At 40.1% G+C, this 17,905-nt stretch overlaps 1 protein-coding gene across 3 annotated transcripts in view; it reads left to right on the top strand.

Moving 5' to 3' along the window:
* Positions 1-17,644, top strand: part of LOC128590832 (nuclear autoantigen Sp-100-like) — a 43,498-nt gene extending 25,854 nt beyond the window's left edge. For all 3 annotated transcript variants that reach the window (XM_053598280.1, XM_053598281.1, XM_053598279.1), the window contains exons 7-14: positions 3,186-3,275; positions 4,187-4,270; positions 6,075-6,158; positions 10,721-10,915; positions 13,100-13,153; positions 14,607-14,711; positions 15,208-15,350; positions 17,059-17,644. In XM_053598280.1, coding sequence (XP_053454255.1) covers positions 3,186-3,275; positions 4,187-4,270; positions 6,075-6,158; positions 10,721-10,915; positions 13,100-13,153; positions 14,607-14,711; positions 15,208-15,350; positions 17,059-17,169 — 866 coding nt within the window. In that variant the 3' untranslated portion in view covers positions 17,170-17,644. The remainder of the gene's footprint in view (positions 1-3,185; positions 3,276-4,186; positions 4,271-6,074; positions 6,159-10,720; positions 10,916-13,099; positions 13,154-14,606; positions 14,712-15,207; positions 15,351-17,058) is intronic.
* The last annotated feature ends 261 nt before the right edge of the window (positions 17,645-17,905 follow it).

Here is a 17,905-nt window from a genome sequence, read left to right as displayed (position 1 = left end):
TTTTGTATATTGTATGTATTATGCACTGCAACTGACAATAAAATAAGCTCTCTAAAAGAAAAACGTTGTTAGGAAAATCAGAGGGAAGAGAAAATATATCCATTAGGTAAAAGTAGATCATACAGGTCTTCATCCTCATTGTCTTTATGTTGAGTAGGCTAAGGAGGAGGAGAAAGAGGAGGGTTTGGTCTTGCTTCTCAGGGCTGGAAGAGATGGAAGTAAATCTGTACGTAAGTGGACCTGTGCAGCTCAAACCCGTATCATGCAGCTCTAACCAGCATCACGCAGCTCAAACCAGCATCACGCAGCTCAAACCCGTGTCATACAGCTCAAATCTGTACTGTACTGCTCAAACCCATGTCGTGCAGCTCAAACCTGTATTGTACTGCTCAAACCTGTGTCGTGTAGCTCAAACCTGTTAATTAAGAAACAGAATGGTTTTGGCCTGAAATCCTAGAATTCTGGGAGTCAGAGGCAGCAGGATTGCTGGAGCCCAGGAGTTTGAGGCTGCAGTGAGCTATAATGATGCCACTGCACTCTAGCCTGGATGACAGTGTAAGACCCTGTTAAAAGAAATTAAAAAGCAAAACAGACTAGCAGCAGGTAGGATACCTAACAGAGGCGGATCCACTGAAATTAGCCGGGGAACAGCAGGGCAGGCGCCAGATGAGGCAGGAGGGCTCCCAGGGCGCAGCATAGAGGAAGGATCTCACTCTCAGCACCTGGGGCTGAGCCGGTCCTCACGTATTAAGGCTTCCCAAGGCTCCTCCTTTGCCTCACTTTAGTTGTGACCCTAAGAAGTGGTAATAAAAATAATGTAGGGAAAAAGAGTATGAGTGGAGAAAGAGATAGGGGGAAATAGGTACCAAGAAATAAGAAAAAACGAGGGAGGTTCAAAGAGAACTCTACAGAGAATGAGCTGAAGGAATATGAATGAAAAAATGGTAGAGAGCAAGCCAGGTAAGGAGGGAGAGAAGAGAGAGGAGTCAAATCAAGACGTGGTCTGATTTGTGGAGACAGTGCCTTAAGGAAGGTGCAGGGTTGCTCCTTGTTACCCCTTGGGAAGGGTAAGGTGTTTCCTTATCAAAATAGCCCTGGGGCCTCTTGGATTGTAACAGGCCTTTCCTCAGGCATCTCATCCTTTCTGTGGCTCAGTCACTTTGCGTAGATTTCCAAACACACATGTCCAGCTTAGACCTGTCCAGTAGGCTCATTTCTCTAAGGGCCTGGCAACTTTTGTGTAAAGATCAGGACATTTCTCTTTGGAGGCTGTGTCAGTTACCTCTTGCTGTGTCATGTAACAAAACATCCCAAAACATAGTGATTTAAAATAACATTTTATATGCCATCTCTGTTAATTACAACTTTAAAATATCTCCTGTCCATTTGTCTCCATCTCCAGCATAATCACCCTAATCCAGATCCTTATCAATCTCACTCAAACTAGAGGAACAGCCACCTGTTTTGGGCTTGACCTGCAGTTTTGGTTCCCTCAAGTCTGTTTTCTGCACTTGAGCTGAATGGATCTTTCAAACATAGAAAGGAGATCATACGGTTTTCCTGTTCTACTCAGCGCCTTCTTGTGGCCCTCGGGGTTATTCCTGGTGTGCATGTTGAGGATGCCCACCAGGCAGCAGAACATTCCCCCTCACTTCCCTCTCACCTCCACAGGCCACCTTCCCACCACCACAGACTTCTGTTAATTACTTGAATTTGCCAAGTTCTCCCTCTTATATCTCTGCCGTTACATATGCTTTTGGAGAACAGTTTGCTGTTATCTTCCACAGTTGAAAATATACATGCCCTAGAATTCAACAGTTCAACTCAGGAGAAACCAACAGAAATGTGTTTTACATTAATCTAAATTCATAGAAAAGCATGTCCATAGTAGCATTATTCACAAAAGCCAAACACTTGAAACAGCAAAAATGGATACTGTGATGGCATACTGTACAATGATGAACATAATTATAGATGCCTTTCATGAGCATATTAAATAATATACATACAAATTTCAGGGGATTTGGTTTCTTTTGGGGAAATATAAACATATAGATTATATATAGACACACAGAGAGAAATAGAGACAGAGATGGGAAAAGAGAGAGAGAGAAGAGAGCATGGTATCATTTACATAAATTATATAACAGCCAAAATTAATCTAGATATCAGAAGCCAAGATGGTAATTGACCTTAAGAAAGAATATAAGGATAGTTACTGGGAGGTGTTACTAGGCGGCTTCTTTTTTTTTTTGTAGAGACAGAGTCTCACTGTACCGCCCTCGGTAGAGTGCCGTGGCGTCACACGGCTCACAGCAACCTCTAACTCTTGGGCTTACGCCATTCTCTTGCCTCAGCCTCCCAAGCAGCTGGGACTACAGGCGCCCGCCACAACGCCCGGCTATTTTTTTGTTGCAGTTTGGCTGGGGCTGGGTTTGAACCCGCCACCCTCGGCATATGGGGCCGGCGCCCTACTCACTGAGCCACAGGCGCCGCCCTACTAGGAGGCTTCTAAGGTGTTAGGGTAATCTTATTTCTTGACTAAAGTTATACACTTACTTCGTGATCATTCAAAACCCACTTTATCCATGTATGTTATTCTGCAATTATAATTTTTACTCTATTTACTTATTTATTTATTTAGAGATATAGTTTTGCTCTATTTCCCAGGCTGGAGTGCAGAGGCACAATCATACCTCCTGCAGCATTGAATTCCTGACCTCAAGGGAACCTACCACCTCGGTCTCCCAAGTAGCTGGGCCTACAGGCATGAGCCACCACACCTCACTGATTCTTATTTTTTCTTTTTAGAGATGGGGTCTTGCTATGTTCCTCAGGAAGATCTCAAATTCCTGGCCTCAAATAATCCAAAAATTTCTATATTTAAAAAGGGCAAAAAAAAAAATTATTCATCAAAGTATGCAAAGAATAGGTATATGTAGGGGTTAAAAAACTTCAGAGTCAGTAAGAGGCGCAAAGGGAAGGTTAAGGCAAGGCAACAGAGAAAGAAGAAATGTTGGGAGGTGAAGCTTTCTGGATAGCAGTGAATTTGAAGGAGGGAATTATCAGTGGAAGGACTCAATGGGGAGACAAATGAAAATGCTTTATTTCCTACAATTTGGCCCAGAGGCAGAGCTATTCCAGCCAAAGAATTCACAGTAATTCCTGTTTTGTGCATCTGGTAGATATAAAGAAAGAAGAGCCATTTGTTATGTCAGAAGAGGAGCAGCAAGCCCAAGCAAGAACTAACTATAACCAGGCATCTGAAATAATAGGTAAGTGTGACTGGATGAATTAGTAGTTGTGAATCGCAGGTCACCAGGTGAAGTATCTGGTACTTCATCAGGGCCCAGAGGCTGTTCAGGTAGCCTGGGAGGGAGGCAGAAAGGGGAGGGGGCTGGCACTTCAGTAAGTGAGCCCTCAGCTTAACGGAAGGCAGTCCTTAGGAATCGGGAGGATAGCAAAGATAGGAATGGAGGTGATATGTATTGATGTCCAAGAGGCTATTTCTGAAGGAAGAGAGGAAGGCATAGGGGCAGAGTTAAAGAAAAAAGAAAACGCTGGGATGACAAGATGTTTACAAGAGGAGATAAAGAAGGAAACACATCAAGACAAGAAGAGGTATATAAAGATACTAAACCCAGGAACAGAGGGACAAGCAGGGGAGATGGGCGGAACCAAGAGGAAAGTTAAGAAATGAAAAGAGTAACAACAACAACAACAAAAAATAGAGTAAGGGTGGGAGTGAAAACAGCACCAACAGATGGGCAAAGCTGCCCTCCGCATGTAATGTTACCAGCTTGTAGCTTAAGCCCTGAAGTTCATTCCAGAAACAGACCAGGCCTGTGAGACAACAAAGCTTCCCAGGTTTTCCTAATTCTTCTACTTGGGCAGGATGATGGGGCTGGGGAGTGTTTTTGTTTTTGCTTTACCTGGGTCTGGCTCTATTACACAGGCTGGATCAAAACATTATTTGAGGTTACAGTGATAGCTCTCCCTGTGTTGCCCAGGCTGGTCTCAAACTCCCGGCCTCAAGGGTTCCTCCTGCCTGGGCCTCCCAAACTGCTGGGATTATAGGCAAGGGACACTGTGTCCACCCCCTAGTGCTCTTATTATGGGATTTCCTGCCATGAGGACTCCTTGGTCACATCCTGAGACTTTTAATGGGTTTTGCTCTTTGACACAGTCATCCATGATGAGGACTCTGAAGAATTCAATGTTGGAGGCGAGGCCCTGGGAACCTTCACCTCAGCCCTGAAAAATGAGTCTGGTAAGGAAGGTTGGGACAGCAAGGCTTGAGTGCAGGTGTAGGAACTAGGAGTTACTATTTTCTGATGCATTTTATCCTGAGCTTTTTCTGTACGATGGATCCAGTTTATCCTGGAATCTCATTTTCTGCAGTTATATAACTTGACCCTTTTGGGAAATGCAAGAAGAGAAGGAATTGTTATTAATTTTTTTTTTGAGGATTAGGCTTATTAATTTATGGATTCTATTGGTTAATATATGATCCCATACATCGATTTTTGTAATCGATATCGGCTAGCAAGTCCATGAGTTTGTTTTCAAAACTAACTAGTTACTGAGCCTATGAAGTGTTAGATTTATACAATGATTTCTATAGAGAAGAGAAAGCTAAATATTCCTTTATAGGAAGATCATGTTGTCATCTGATCACAAACTGTGAATAGTTTCAAAAGACAATTCATCCAACTGTCCAGTGTTAGCAGGAATAAAACTTGAAGTATTCTGAAACCCGAAGTATGATTTTTGACAGAGTTACTATTCAGCAGGTCATGGCATACATAGTGATCTTTCAAAAGTCCTTTATAAATAGTATTATTTTCTTTACAATAACCTTAAAGGGTAAGCAGGATAGACAGTCATCCTTGTTGCCCAGGTAAGAAAATGCAATCATAGAAATGTTTCAAAGTCATCTACAAAAACTCATGGGAAATTATAGGAAAGACTAATACCCTGGATTCTGAGTTTTTCTTTTGTTAAATGAGAGAGAAAAACAATTATCAAAATGTTGTATTATCTAAATTCTCTTTATAGCATGAGTTGTCATACAACTTGTAACTCTTTAGAATACAAATTGGTAGGGTGGCGCCTGTGGCTCAGTGAGTAGGGCGCCGACCCCATATACCGAGGGTGGCGGGTTCAAACCCAGCCCCGGCTGAACTGCAACCAAAAAATAGCTGGGCGTTGTGGCAGGCGCCTGTAGTCCCAGCTACTCGGGAGGCTGAGGCAGGAGAATTGCGAAAGCCCAAGAGCTGGAGGTTGCTGAGTCCTGTGACATCATGGCACTCTACCAAGGGTGTTAAAGTAGACTCTGTCTCTACAAAAAAAAAAAAAAAAAAAAAAGAATACAAATTGGTAATTGGTTTTCCCTTTTTACTTTCTAGACTTGGAGAATAATTAGAAACATGCCCCTTTCCAGAAAACAAACCAGGAAAAGACCTCAGAACAAATACAAATGTTGCCTCATGTTAAAGTTACTAAACAATAATGCTTCAAATAATACATTCATTCTAATTGCTCACTGTGTCTTTCAAAGTAAAATGTAAATTTTCTTCATGTTTTTAAACAGTGCACTCTCTTTTATCTTAATGTAAGCAAACTGCTCTAAAAAATAGTCCTCAAATGCACCTGTGGCTCAGACATGAAAGATGATTTGTCAGCCTTGTAAACAGTTCAAGGAGGCAGCAGGGTGGTGGGGTACAGCTGGCTCACCACTTTCCACACAAGATCGTCAAGGTCTCTCTGTATGGAAAGCAGGCAGAGCTGAAGGAAATGTGGAGTGAAAGGGAGAAGGTGCAAGAAAACAGAGAGCAGTGCAGGAGAGGAAAGTCAGGAGAGCAGAGTTGCCCCTTGCCAGGGAATTGACTCTGCCTGTGGGGACAAGAACGGAGCATCACTAACCTACAAGGGGGTGACTCAGCAGGGAACCAGCTTGGCCTGGGTGCGGGCCAGGACTTGCAAGGATTTTAAAGAGTTTTCCAAGTTTTCTTATTAGGGAATTTCCTTGATCATACACTGAGACCCCTAAAGAATCCTATTCTTTTGTGCAGTGAACAATACCAATGATCTTTTCAAAACAAACAAGGGAAAGGAGGCCCTGAAAGCCACTTGCTCACCACCCCAGATTGTACCAGGTAAGTCTAGTAGAGTTGCAAACCCTGGAGTACAGAATATCCAGAGTCCAAATGCAAAGCTCTGTTTTCCTGATGAATTTTATTCTGGCCATTCTCTGTACGGCTTGATTTATAACTTCTAGGATGTCATTTTCTGCCTTTCACTTCACTGCTCTTATTGGGAAATGTAGTGTGTCAGGAAGGCAGTAGAAACTGTTGTCTAATTGGATTGGTCCAATCAAATCAGACCTTGAAAATGTAGCAAAAATATGTTAGTAAAACGATAGTCATTTTTACTACACATGATTATACTTGTTAATGCTAAAATGTTGTAATAATGTACTTAATCTCTACCACCACACTTGTGTATAAGCACCTGTCTCCATGTATTACAACAGAATAAGAATTATTTCCTTATGAAAATTCCCACTTTATCATTTTGTCAAATAAGATTCTTCTTATTACATACTTTGTAGTACAAAATATTCATTCTCCTCTCACAGCTATGGGTTAAGGGGACTTCCCTTTCATCTTTTTATATAATTTCTTTTGTTAGTTATGAATATTTATGTTTCAAAAGTCTGGTCTGTGGAATTCATTAGCCAGCCTTATAGGAAATATAAGCCTGTACAGTTCAATGTTACTGGCAGAAAGTAACATTGAACTGTAATGTTACTTTGGAATAGATGTCACCTGGAATAGATGTCACCTAACAGTGTGGTGGGATACGAATAGGTCCCCCATTCTCCATTCTGAGCAGGTTGAGATCCTTTATCTTTTTTTTTTTTTTTGTATTGGGCCTGGCCTTATTTTATTTATTTTTTTCTTTTTTTTTTTTTTATTCTTGGGGATTCATTGAGGGTACAATAAGCCAGGTTACACTGATTGCAATTGTTAGGTAAAGTCCCTCTTGCAATCATGTCTTGCCCCCAAGAAGTGTGACACACACCAACACCCCACCCCCCTCCCTCCTTTCCTCTTTCTGCTTCCCCCCCATAACCATAATTGTCATTAATTGTCCTCATATCAAAATTGAGTACATGGGATTCATGCTTCTCCATTCTTGTGATGCTTTACTAAGAATAATGTCTTCCACGTCCATCCAGGTTAATACGAAGGATGTAAAGTCTCCATTTTTTTTTAATGGCTGAATAGTATTCCATGGTATACATATACCACAGCTTGTTAATCCATTCCTGGGTTGGTGGGCATTTAGGCTGTTTCCACATTTTGGCGATTGTAAATTGAGCTGCAATAAACAGTTTAGTACAAGTGTCCTTATGATAAAAGGATTTTTTTCCTTCTGGGTAGATGCCCAGTAATGGGATTGCAGGATCAAATGGGAGGTCTAGCTTGAGTGCTTTGAGGTTTCTCCATAGTTCCTTCCAGAAAGGTTGTACTAGTTTGCAGTCCCACCAGCAGTGTAAAAGTTTTCCCTTCTCTCCACATCCACACCAGCATCTGCAGTTTTGAGATTTTGTGATGTGGGCCATTCTCACTGGGGTTAGATGTTATCTCAGGGTTGTTTTGATTTGCATTTCTCTAATATATAGAGATGATGAACATTTTTTCATGTGTTTGTTAGCCATTCGTCTGTCATCTTTAGAGAAAGTTCTATTCATGTCTCTTGCCCATTGATATATGGGATTGTTGGCTTTTTTCATGTGGATTAATTTGAGTTCTCTATAGATCCTAGTTATCAAGCTTTTGTCTGATTGAAAATATGCAAATATCCTTTCCCATTGTGTAGGTTGTCTCTTTGCTTTGGTTATTGTCTCCTTAGCTGTACAGAAGCTTTTCAGTTTAATGAAGTCCCATTTGTTTATTTTTGTTGTTGTTGCAATTGCCATGGCAGTCTTCTTCATGAAGTCTTTCCCCAGGCCAATATCTTCCAGTGTTTTGCCTATGCTTTCTTGGAGGATTTTTATTGTTTCATGCCTTAAATTTAAGTCCTTTATCCATCTTGAATCAATTTTTGTGAGAGGGGAAAGGTGTGGGTTGAGTTTCAGTCTTTTACATGTAGACATCCAGTTCTCCCAACACCATTTATTGAATAGGGAGTCTTTCCCCCAAGGTATGTTCTTGTTTGGTTTATCAAAGATTAGGTGGTTGTAAAATGTTAGTTTCATATCTTGGTTTTCAATTCGATTCCAAGTGTCTATGTCTCTGTTTTTGTGCCAGTACCATGCTGTCTTGAGCACTATGGCTTTGTAGTACAGACTAAAATCTGGTATGCTGATGCCCCCAGCTTTATTTTTGTTACAGAGAACTGCCTTAGCTATACGGGTTTTTTTCCGGTTCCATACAAAACGCAGAATCATTTTTTCCAAATCTTGAAAGTACGATGTTGGTATTTTAATAGGAATGGCATTGAATAGGTAGATTGCTTTGGGAAGTATAGACATTTTAACAATGTTGATTCTTCCCATCCATGAGCATGGTATGTTCTTCCATTTGTTAATATCCTCTGCTATTTCCTTTCTGAGGATTTCATAGTTTTCTTTATAGAGGTCCTTCACCTCCTTCGTTAGGTATATTCCTAGGTATTTCATTTTCTTTGAAACTATGGTGAAGGGAGTTGTGTCCTTAATTAGCTTCTCATCTTGACTGTTATTGGTGTATACAAAGGCTACTGACTTGTGGACATTGATTTTATATCCTGAAACATTACTGTATTTTTTGATGACTTCTAGGAGTCTTGTGGTTGAGTCTTTGGGGTTCTCTAAGTATAAGATCATGTCGTCAGCAAAGAGGGAGAGTTTGACCTCCTCTGCTCCCATTTAGATTCCCTTTATTTCCTTGTCTTGCCTAATTGTATTGGCTAGAACTTCCAGCACTACGTTGAATAGTAAAGGTGACAGAGGACAACCTTGTCTGGTTCCAGTTCTAAGAGGAAAAGCTTTGAGTTTTACTCCATTCAGTAAAATATTGGCTGTGGGTTTGTCATAGATAGCTTCAATCAGTTTTAGAAATGTGCCACCTATGCCTATACTCTTCAGTGTTCTAATTAGAAAAGGATGCTGGATTTTATCAAATGCTTTTTCTGCATCTATTGAGAGGATCATGTGATCTTTATTTTTGCCTCTGTTAATATGGTGGATAACGTTTATAGACTTGCGTATGTTAAACCAGCCTTGCATCCCTGGAGATCCTTTATCTTTTTATCTTTAGATTTCATTTTGTGCCTTCACCTAAATACAAAATGAGAACAATGGGTTCAGTATTTAGGTGAAGATGCTTATAATATCTTTATTTAACACTACATCTTATGTAATGCTGTGTAAGCCTTACCACTACTTACAGTCTCATTATTGTTCCCAGCATCAATAAAATACTTGCTACATATTTTCTTTTCTTCCTAAATATTGATGACCTTTCTTTATACACTTTGCCTTTACCAGATACATCCTCATGGGCTTCAGCACACTTGTGTTTCTATTGCTCTGCTTACTCATCCCACACTCCCCACTCTCTCACAAGGTTTCTTTTATTTTTTTATTTATTTTTATTTTTAATTTTTTTATTAAGTCAAATACACATAGATCATGAATACATTTATGCATATGTGGGGTACAATGTGTTGATTTTTTTTTATACAGTCTGATGTAGTTACATCAAACCAATCAACACAGCTTTTGCCTCATTTACTTGATTATTGTGTTAAGACATTTATGTTCTGCACTTGACAGATTTGACTTGTCATATACTTATATCCTTGCCATATACTCCATAGGTGTGGTCCCGCCTTTTACCCTCCATCAAACCTCCCCCCTCCCTTCCCACACCATTTCTTTCCTTCATCCTGAGCTATAGTTGTGTTCTACCTTTCTTAAGAAAGTGTGAGTAAATATAAGTAGGTTTCATAGAAATACTTTATCTCTTTTATGTTTACATGGAGGGATCTGGAAAATATCCTTCTGAGTAAAATATCTCAAGAATGGAGAAAAAATTTGATCTCTTCTGACCCTATGTGGATACCCTTGATCACCTTTTCTTCCCTAGTTGCAATGGCTAAAACTTCCATTACAATGTTAAAGAGCAATAGAGGCAATGGGCAACCTTGCCTGGTTCCTGATCTAAGTGGAAATGATTTCAATTTAACTCCATTCAATACGATATTGGCTGTGGGTTTGCTGTAGATGGCCTCTATTAGTTTAAGAAATGTCCCTTCTATACCAATTTTCTTAAGAGTTCTGATCATGAAGGGATGCTGGATATTATCAAAAGCTTTTTCTGCATCAATTGAGAGAATCATATGATCTTTATTTTTTAGTTTGTTTATGTGCTGAATTACATTTATAGATTTACTCATGTTGAACCAGCCTTAAGACCCTGGGATATATCCCACTTGGTCAAAGTGTATAATTTTTTTGATGTGTTGTTGGATTCTGTTTGTTAGGATCTTATTGAGTATTTTTGCATCAATATTCATTAGTGATATTGGTCTATAATTTTCTTTTCTTGTTGGGTCTTTCCCTGGTTTAGGGATCAAGGTGATGTTAGCTTTGTAGAATGTGTTGGGTAGTATTCCTTCTTTTTCTTTGCTAACTGTAGTGATTTGATTTTTCCAAATTGCAACAAAGGGGGAGGTGGAGCAAGATCGCAAAGTAAAGAGATCTCCTTAGCAGCCACTCATGGTGAGATTGGGAAAAGAGGATTCCAGCCACCCCTGGCTGGGGTATTCTGCCCAGGAACATCACTCCAGTGGCACAGTAAAACAGCGGGGGACTCCAGGAGCCAACAAGCAGGTCAGGAGCAGCAGAATACTGGCACAAAAGGTGAGTGCATGGGTGTGGTTAGAGGCCGGTTGGCCCTTTGGCAGAGGGCTAGAGATAGGGAACGCCTGCATTTTTTTTTTTTTTTCAGTTCAGTGATTGTGTGGACTACTTTGGGAGGGATTAAGCAATCAAACTGACTTGAATGGTGCCTAGCAGCCAGGATTGAACTACTGGGCAGGGTGGAGCTCTAATCAGTTTGGCTGCTAGCAGGGCCTTGCCATTATGGGAGGGCTGCTCAGAAGGAACAGGCTGCAGGGTCCCAGCAGCTGGCTGGCTCTGGGGTGCCTGCTGAGCATGGGCAGCCACTCCTGGGGTTAGTTGGGCAGCTCACCCATCCCTGTGAAAACCACTTTGCGGCCAAGTGGCAGTGTTTAGAAGGTCAGGGTGTTTCTCCTAAGAAGTCTGTCAAGAGCCTCAGGCTCCCAATCCTGTGGGGATTGAATGCTAGTGAAGTGACCAAGCCCTGTTTGAGGGCAAATAAATCAGGAAGATGTGTCCTCAGCAACTAGATAATGGCTTCCACTCCCCATCTTATACAGTAGAATCTGTGTATGTTTTACTTCTCCTAACCCCAGTGTACCACGGAGTATCCAGGGAATACATTGCATTATATAGATATTTTTCCCTTTTTTCCTATCTTCTTGGAGCACCAACTGGTGTCCATGTAATATATTGCTATATGTATATAGCATGTGTGTATATATGTATATATATATTTAATTATTTTCTTAGTTTTTTTTTTTTTGTATTTTATTTTTCCCTTTTTTACTTTCTTCAATATCAAGGGCTCCATTTTTGTTACAGTTTTTCTGTCCCTTTTTTCTTTATTTATTTTCTATTTTCTCTCCTTTTTCTTTTTGGAGAGATTTTTCTACTTTTCTCATCTTTCATAGATTTCTTAAACAACAATTAAGATTTTTTTTACATCTCATATAATTTTATTTTAAATGTTTATCTTTTTATTATCTTTTTTATTCTATTTAATTATGTATTCAATTTAATGGGACAGAGACTCACTCTTGAGTCCTGGGCTGAGTGCCCAATGATGCCAGCCATGGACACAAATATGGGCACAGACCTTTGGGAAGAAAGAGCATTCACTTTGTGTCTTGACATCAACATTCAAATACAGTTGAATGATGCAGACCTAAACATGCATCTGGAATAACTCACTCTTATTTAGGACACACCCAATCAACATATAAATCAGATACTACATTATTCTGAGGGTTTTTTTAAGTTGATCCTTTGTGTCATCTTTAACTCTACTCTTAAGCTTTGGAACTTATTTTCTATAAATTCCCCTTGCATAGCATTCATTGAGTTAGTCCAAGACCTTGCTCATCTGTCCCACCATTTTCAGTACAAAAATCTTCTTTCAAGCTTGGTTTGTGGTAGCTATATGAGCAATAGAGTCAATCATGATATATGTCTTGGGACCTTATATTGCTGCATTTTATTTCTGACTCTTTCCCAGGGGAAGTCTTTGATTCCTTTATTTAATTTGTATTTTTAAGGGGCTTGTTTATATAACCAACTTGTATTTTTTTCTCAGAGCATCACTTTCCTCATCTTTATGAGAATTAGTACCTATTTGATAGATTTCTTTCTAAAGATGAAGGAACTTAATAGAGGCAAATTGATAGTTCCTGGCACACAATAAACGCTCAATACATGTCTAACTTCATTCTTGTTATTACTCTATTGCTTGGGAAGAACATAAAACAGTGTTTCAAATTTATTTGGAATGGTTTAGAGATGTTAATGGAAACTACAGAATACATATCATCTAAGCATCATCTTTGTAACAAAGTCTAGGCCAGGAGTCAGCATATTATGGTTTGCAAGGCAAATCCAAATACACTGACCAGTTGTAAATAAAGTTTTATTAGAACACAACCACATCTTTTCATTTACATATCTCCATGGATGCTTGCATGATACAACTACAGAGCTGAGTAGCCACAATAGGAATTATGGACTACAAAACCTTAAATATTTAATGTTTGGCCCTCTACATAAAAATTTCCTGATTTCTAATCTAGCCATTTGACTTTTTTTTTTTTTGAGAACTAGACAAGCTCCCCCAGCATTAACAATTGAGCAGTGTTTTTGTAAAACACTTTGATTTGGGATGCAGTGTTATAAACAAGAGATGTTTATGTTGTTTTTCAAAATTTTCAGGGATAAACACAGCCAACCCTGGATGTTTGCAAAGAAAAAGGAGAAAAAGAAGAGGTAAAAAGAAGTGATCAATACACTTTTAATAGTTAACCATGAAGATTTTTATTTTATATTCTGTGCTCTGAGCAATGAATCAGTTTTCGTAATTGGCTTATGAAGCTACAGTGCTGGAGTCTCAACCTTGGTGTAAGGTAGCAGTCGACTTGATCAAGTTCCTAAGCTGGATGCAGAGTAATAGCTTATATGGTGCCTGAGTGAAGATGGGTTGAGACTCAATAGGCATCACCCTGAAGAGTAAGACTGCTTATCTTTGAAAGGTTTTAGGGGGAGAGTGTTACTTTGGTGTACTAGTGATTGTTGCTAAGTGTGGTTCCAGCTGCTTTCTGCTGAAACTATTCTGTTCATTTATAGGTTAGCCTCCCTGGAGCCCTTGTGTTCACTAGTTCCTTATTCCTTCTGGGTGGGTCCCAGAAGTGGGTGGCTTCAGCGGAGGTCACTGAACAGCCAAGATTGGCGTGCCTTATGCTCAAAATGGAATGGCCTATGCTTGCTCTGTTTTTAGAGTTCCTCTGACCAACCTATTAATGGTCAGAATTTCATTTTATAACCTTCCAACCCTGCTTCAGCAGAAACAGATCCCTAGTACCCCACTCATGTGATGTGTGGGGCTCCCTGAGCAATGTGAACTTTCTTTTTTATTGATTCATTGAGTGATATATAATAGATGCACATATTTTATGGTACACATAATTATTTGATACTTTCATACAGTCATATCAGGGTAATTGGGATATCCATCACTTTAAATACTTCACTTTTCTTTACCCTAGGATGTTCAAATTATTCTCCTCTAGCTATTTGGGAATGTATAATTGATTCCTACTGATCTATCGAATACCAGGTCTTATTTCTTCTATCTGTGTATTTGTATCCATTTATCAACCTCTCTTCTTTCCCCCATCCCACAATGTGGAGTTTCGTCTAGAATCCCCGACCCTGTCCTTCCCTTTCTGCCACAGAGAAAGCTCAGGTGAAGGAAAAGTGAAGCAAAGCAGATGGCAGAGAGAGAGACAGACCCTGCCCTATCACTTTCCCTGTTCGAGTCCTGCTCTCATACTATTTTCTATTCACCCAGTCATACCTCAAAGAGAAAGGAAAGACTAAAATTTGTGGGGGTGGGGGGTGGGGATCCTCCATGCTCATAACATCAAAGTAATAATATGACTAGAAATGTCCCATCAAATCATCGGCAGGAAAGTCACTGTGGGTCAGTAGAGGAGGCCAACAAGCTTGAGAGCTCAGATCCTGCTGTCCCAAGCTGACGGGTGGAATTTTAGAGGGTAACATTGTCCATAAAAGAAAGATCGTGAAGTGTAACTAATTCATGGGGTAAAATCCCTTCAATCATTTTAAATTATGGAAAAAAAAAAAAGATCTGAAGATGGGTGGAGAGATGGTGCACAGTTGTAGAGGAAGATGGAATGAAAAAAAAAATGATTTCTTTCAGTTGGAAGATTTCCCAGAGATAAAAATACTAATTTTCAACTTTCTGAACTTCCTGTGACCTGTGGTAACCTAAAGGGGACTCTACATAAGGAGAAATTGAAACAAGGTGAGTTTCTTGGTCTTCTAGGATTTTCAACTGGGAAATACTCATGCAAATAGCATATTGTTGAGGAGTAGGTATCTGCACTGGGGCCCTTCAAGACCAATCCCATGTCTGATTTGCTAGGAGTTCTCCTAGATCTTGATCACAGTCATAGCTCAGGTTTATGAGAGTGAAAGGAAGCAAAGCAAAGTTAGCAAAGGGGAAAGGTTGGGAAGGGGACAAAGTTCAGAGGGAACTGGGGCAAGCTGCCAGAGTCTTCTCTATAAGTCACACAGGACTTCCTGCATGAAAGCCAGAGAAATATACACACATAGCAGGGAGTCTGCTTCTTCCTTGGCCTTTGAGGCTGATTGTGGGGCCCCTGAGGTCTGAGAGCGGAGTTCAGACCTTTCTGTTACTGATCCTGAACCCAAAGTGGGTGGCTCCAGATCCAGTGTGGTAGGAGGCCAAGTTTAGATGTTTTCATAGTGAGGGAACTCAGCTTATCGTGGTCTTCCAGGAAGCTCGGTGAAGTGTATAAAAAGAGATACTGGAAGATGGTTCACCCCCCAAAGATTTGCGATTAAAGGAGGCTACAGACGATCTGGGAACTGGAAGCAAAATATACGCTGCAGTGGATACCCCCTGAAATACCTGATACAGGTATACTAGTGACACACAGCTTAAATCAAAGATGCGGCTATCAAGACTCACCAACACCAAGATTTAGCAGAATTTCTCAGTGTCCAGAAAACCATTATGACTCCCCTTGCCCAGGTTCCAATGCATATGGTATTGTGAACATTCCCCCAAGAATGACCATAGCTACCTTACATTACAGCTTAATCTTCTAAGCTCATTAATGCTTACCTTTTTGAAGGAAGGGCAGTGAATTGTTAGTGAATATCAAAAAATTTTGTTTGAATATGAAAAAAATTGATATTTTTTATAAAATGAAAAGTAAATTACAAATGAAAAGTGAAAAAAGAAGATATCCCAGCCTTATATATAATGTCTAAAAGCAGCAACTGCAAAAGCACCATATCATATTATACAAACTTCATCATGATTGGCTACAAAGATAGCTTTTTGATATTGCACAGTTTATTAGTGAAAGAGTCAGGCCATGATATTGGCAGTGGCCTTGACTCTTCCACTAATAAACTGTGCAAGTTGGTTGAATGAAAGTAATATAAATTGGAGGGGGAGAGTTCTTAAACTTCGGGGGCCACTGTTAGAAGTAACATAGAATTATATATCTGAAAATAATACATCAGGATGGGTAGTTAGTTCCTTGATTACAGAACACTCTGACAGTATGTGTTTTCCTATGCCACCTCAAATGCGTTCCTGAAAGAAAATATAAATAGGGTGGCGCCTGTGGCTCAAGGAGTAGGGCACTGGTCCCATATGCTGGAAGTGGCGGGTTCAAACCCAGCCCCTGCCAAAAACCACAAAAAAAAAGATAAATAAATTGTATTTTAAAATACAGTTTATAATAAATTGATAAGAGGAACAAAGGGTAAGAGTCCTTTGTTCCTCTTATCAATTTCCTGATGTGGAAAAAGCAGTGATAGGATCTTTGCAGCAGATGAAACTATGTCTTATGACTCTGGATACAGGGATCTTTCTGGTGCACACCTCAGACAGCCCTTCCCTGTGCCACTCTAGCAATAAAGAAAAGGTCTTTGTGTAGCATATATGCATTAAGCTACATTTAAAGCCAGGAGGGAGCACAAGTTGTGAGTCTCTACCCAGCAAGAAGGCTGTGCTTTAACAAACATAGGCCTGCACGGGGCAGATACTCTAAAGAGGATGCCATAGCAAGGGAAACAGTAGGAAGGAAGGTCATTTCTGACTTTGAGGTTGAGGACAGTTCCTTGTAACAGTTTGCAATGAGCTGGATTTTATTTATTTATTTTTGTTTGTTTGTTTGTTTTTTGGCTGGGGCTGGGTTTGAACCCACCACCTCTGGCATATGGGACCAGCGCCCTACTCCTTGAGCCACAGGCGCCGCCCAATGAGCTGGATTTTAAAAGTAGAACAGTTCTGATAACCAAAAATGTAGAACAGGGCATTCTGCATACATAAAAGAGGATGACATGAAAATATGCTCCACAAAGCATCAGTAAGTTGTAGATAAATAGGCTGATACAGTCACTGGACTCACTGTAGACATTGCAAAGCCAGAGAAAGGAGCTTACACACTTCTTTTAGTCACTGGGAAATCATGGAAAATTCCATGAAGATTTCTTGAATTTAAGTTGACAGTGAAATTTTCTGGTAGAAATACCTGGAAGACAGTAAGAAATTTCAAGCCCACAAAATAAAAACAAGACCCATCATATCATTAATCTCTTTTCTCTTTCAGAATGGATATCTACAGGTACCACCAAGAAAAGGGAAAATGGTGGCAGAGCCCTGTAATCCTAGCTCATCCCTGGTGGCTCATCCCTGTAATCCTAGCACTCTGGGAGTCTGAGGAGGGAGGATCCCTTGAGCTCAGGAGTTTGAGATCAGCCTGAGCAAGAGTAAGATCCTGTCTCTACTGAAAACCACCATCACCCCCACCACCACCAACAACAACAACAACTAGCTGGACCTCATTGCAGGCACTTTTAGTACCAGCTACTTGGGAGGCTGAGGCAAGAGGATCGCTTGAGCTCAGGAGTTTGAGGTTGCTGTGAGCTGTGATGCCACAGCACTCTATCCAGCATGACAGAGTGAGACTCAGTCCCCACAAAAAAAAAAAAAGAAAAAGTAAGAAGTAAAAGGGTGATTATCACATGACTTTCTGCTGATGTCTCGTCTGTCATACTGTTGAATTTCCATCTCTGTAGCTTTATAGACTTTAAATTGACCAATCATGATGAAGTTTGTATAATATGGTGCTTTTGCAGTTGCTACTTTTAGACATTATATACAAGGCTGGGATGTCTTTTTTTACTTTTCATTTTATAAAAACTAACAGAATATTAAGGGGATACAAATGTTTTTGTTACAAGGCTTGAGTCAGGGCTATAAATGTGTTCATACCTGAATAGTGTTCACTATACCAATTATACCAGTTAGGTAGGTTTTTGCCCCTCCTTCCTGCTGATTTCCAATGACTTTCACTTCCCTCTGTGCATTTGTGTGCCCATCAGTTAGTTCCAATTTATTAGAGAGCACATGGGTGTTGGTTTTCCACTCTTGAGATACATCATTTAGGGCAATGG

Source organism: Nycticebus coucang, chromosome 7, assembly GCF_027406575.1.
Source record: "Nycticebus coucang isolate mNycCou1 chromosome 7, mNycCou1.pri, whole genome shotgun sequence".
Lineage (NCBI taxonomy): Eukaryota > Metazoa > Chordata > Mammalia > Primates > Lorisidae > Nycticebus > Nycticebus coucang.
This window is presented reverse-complemented; position numbering and strand designations above follow the sequence as displayed.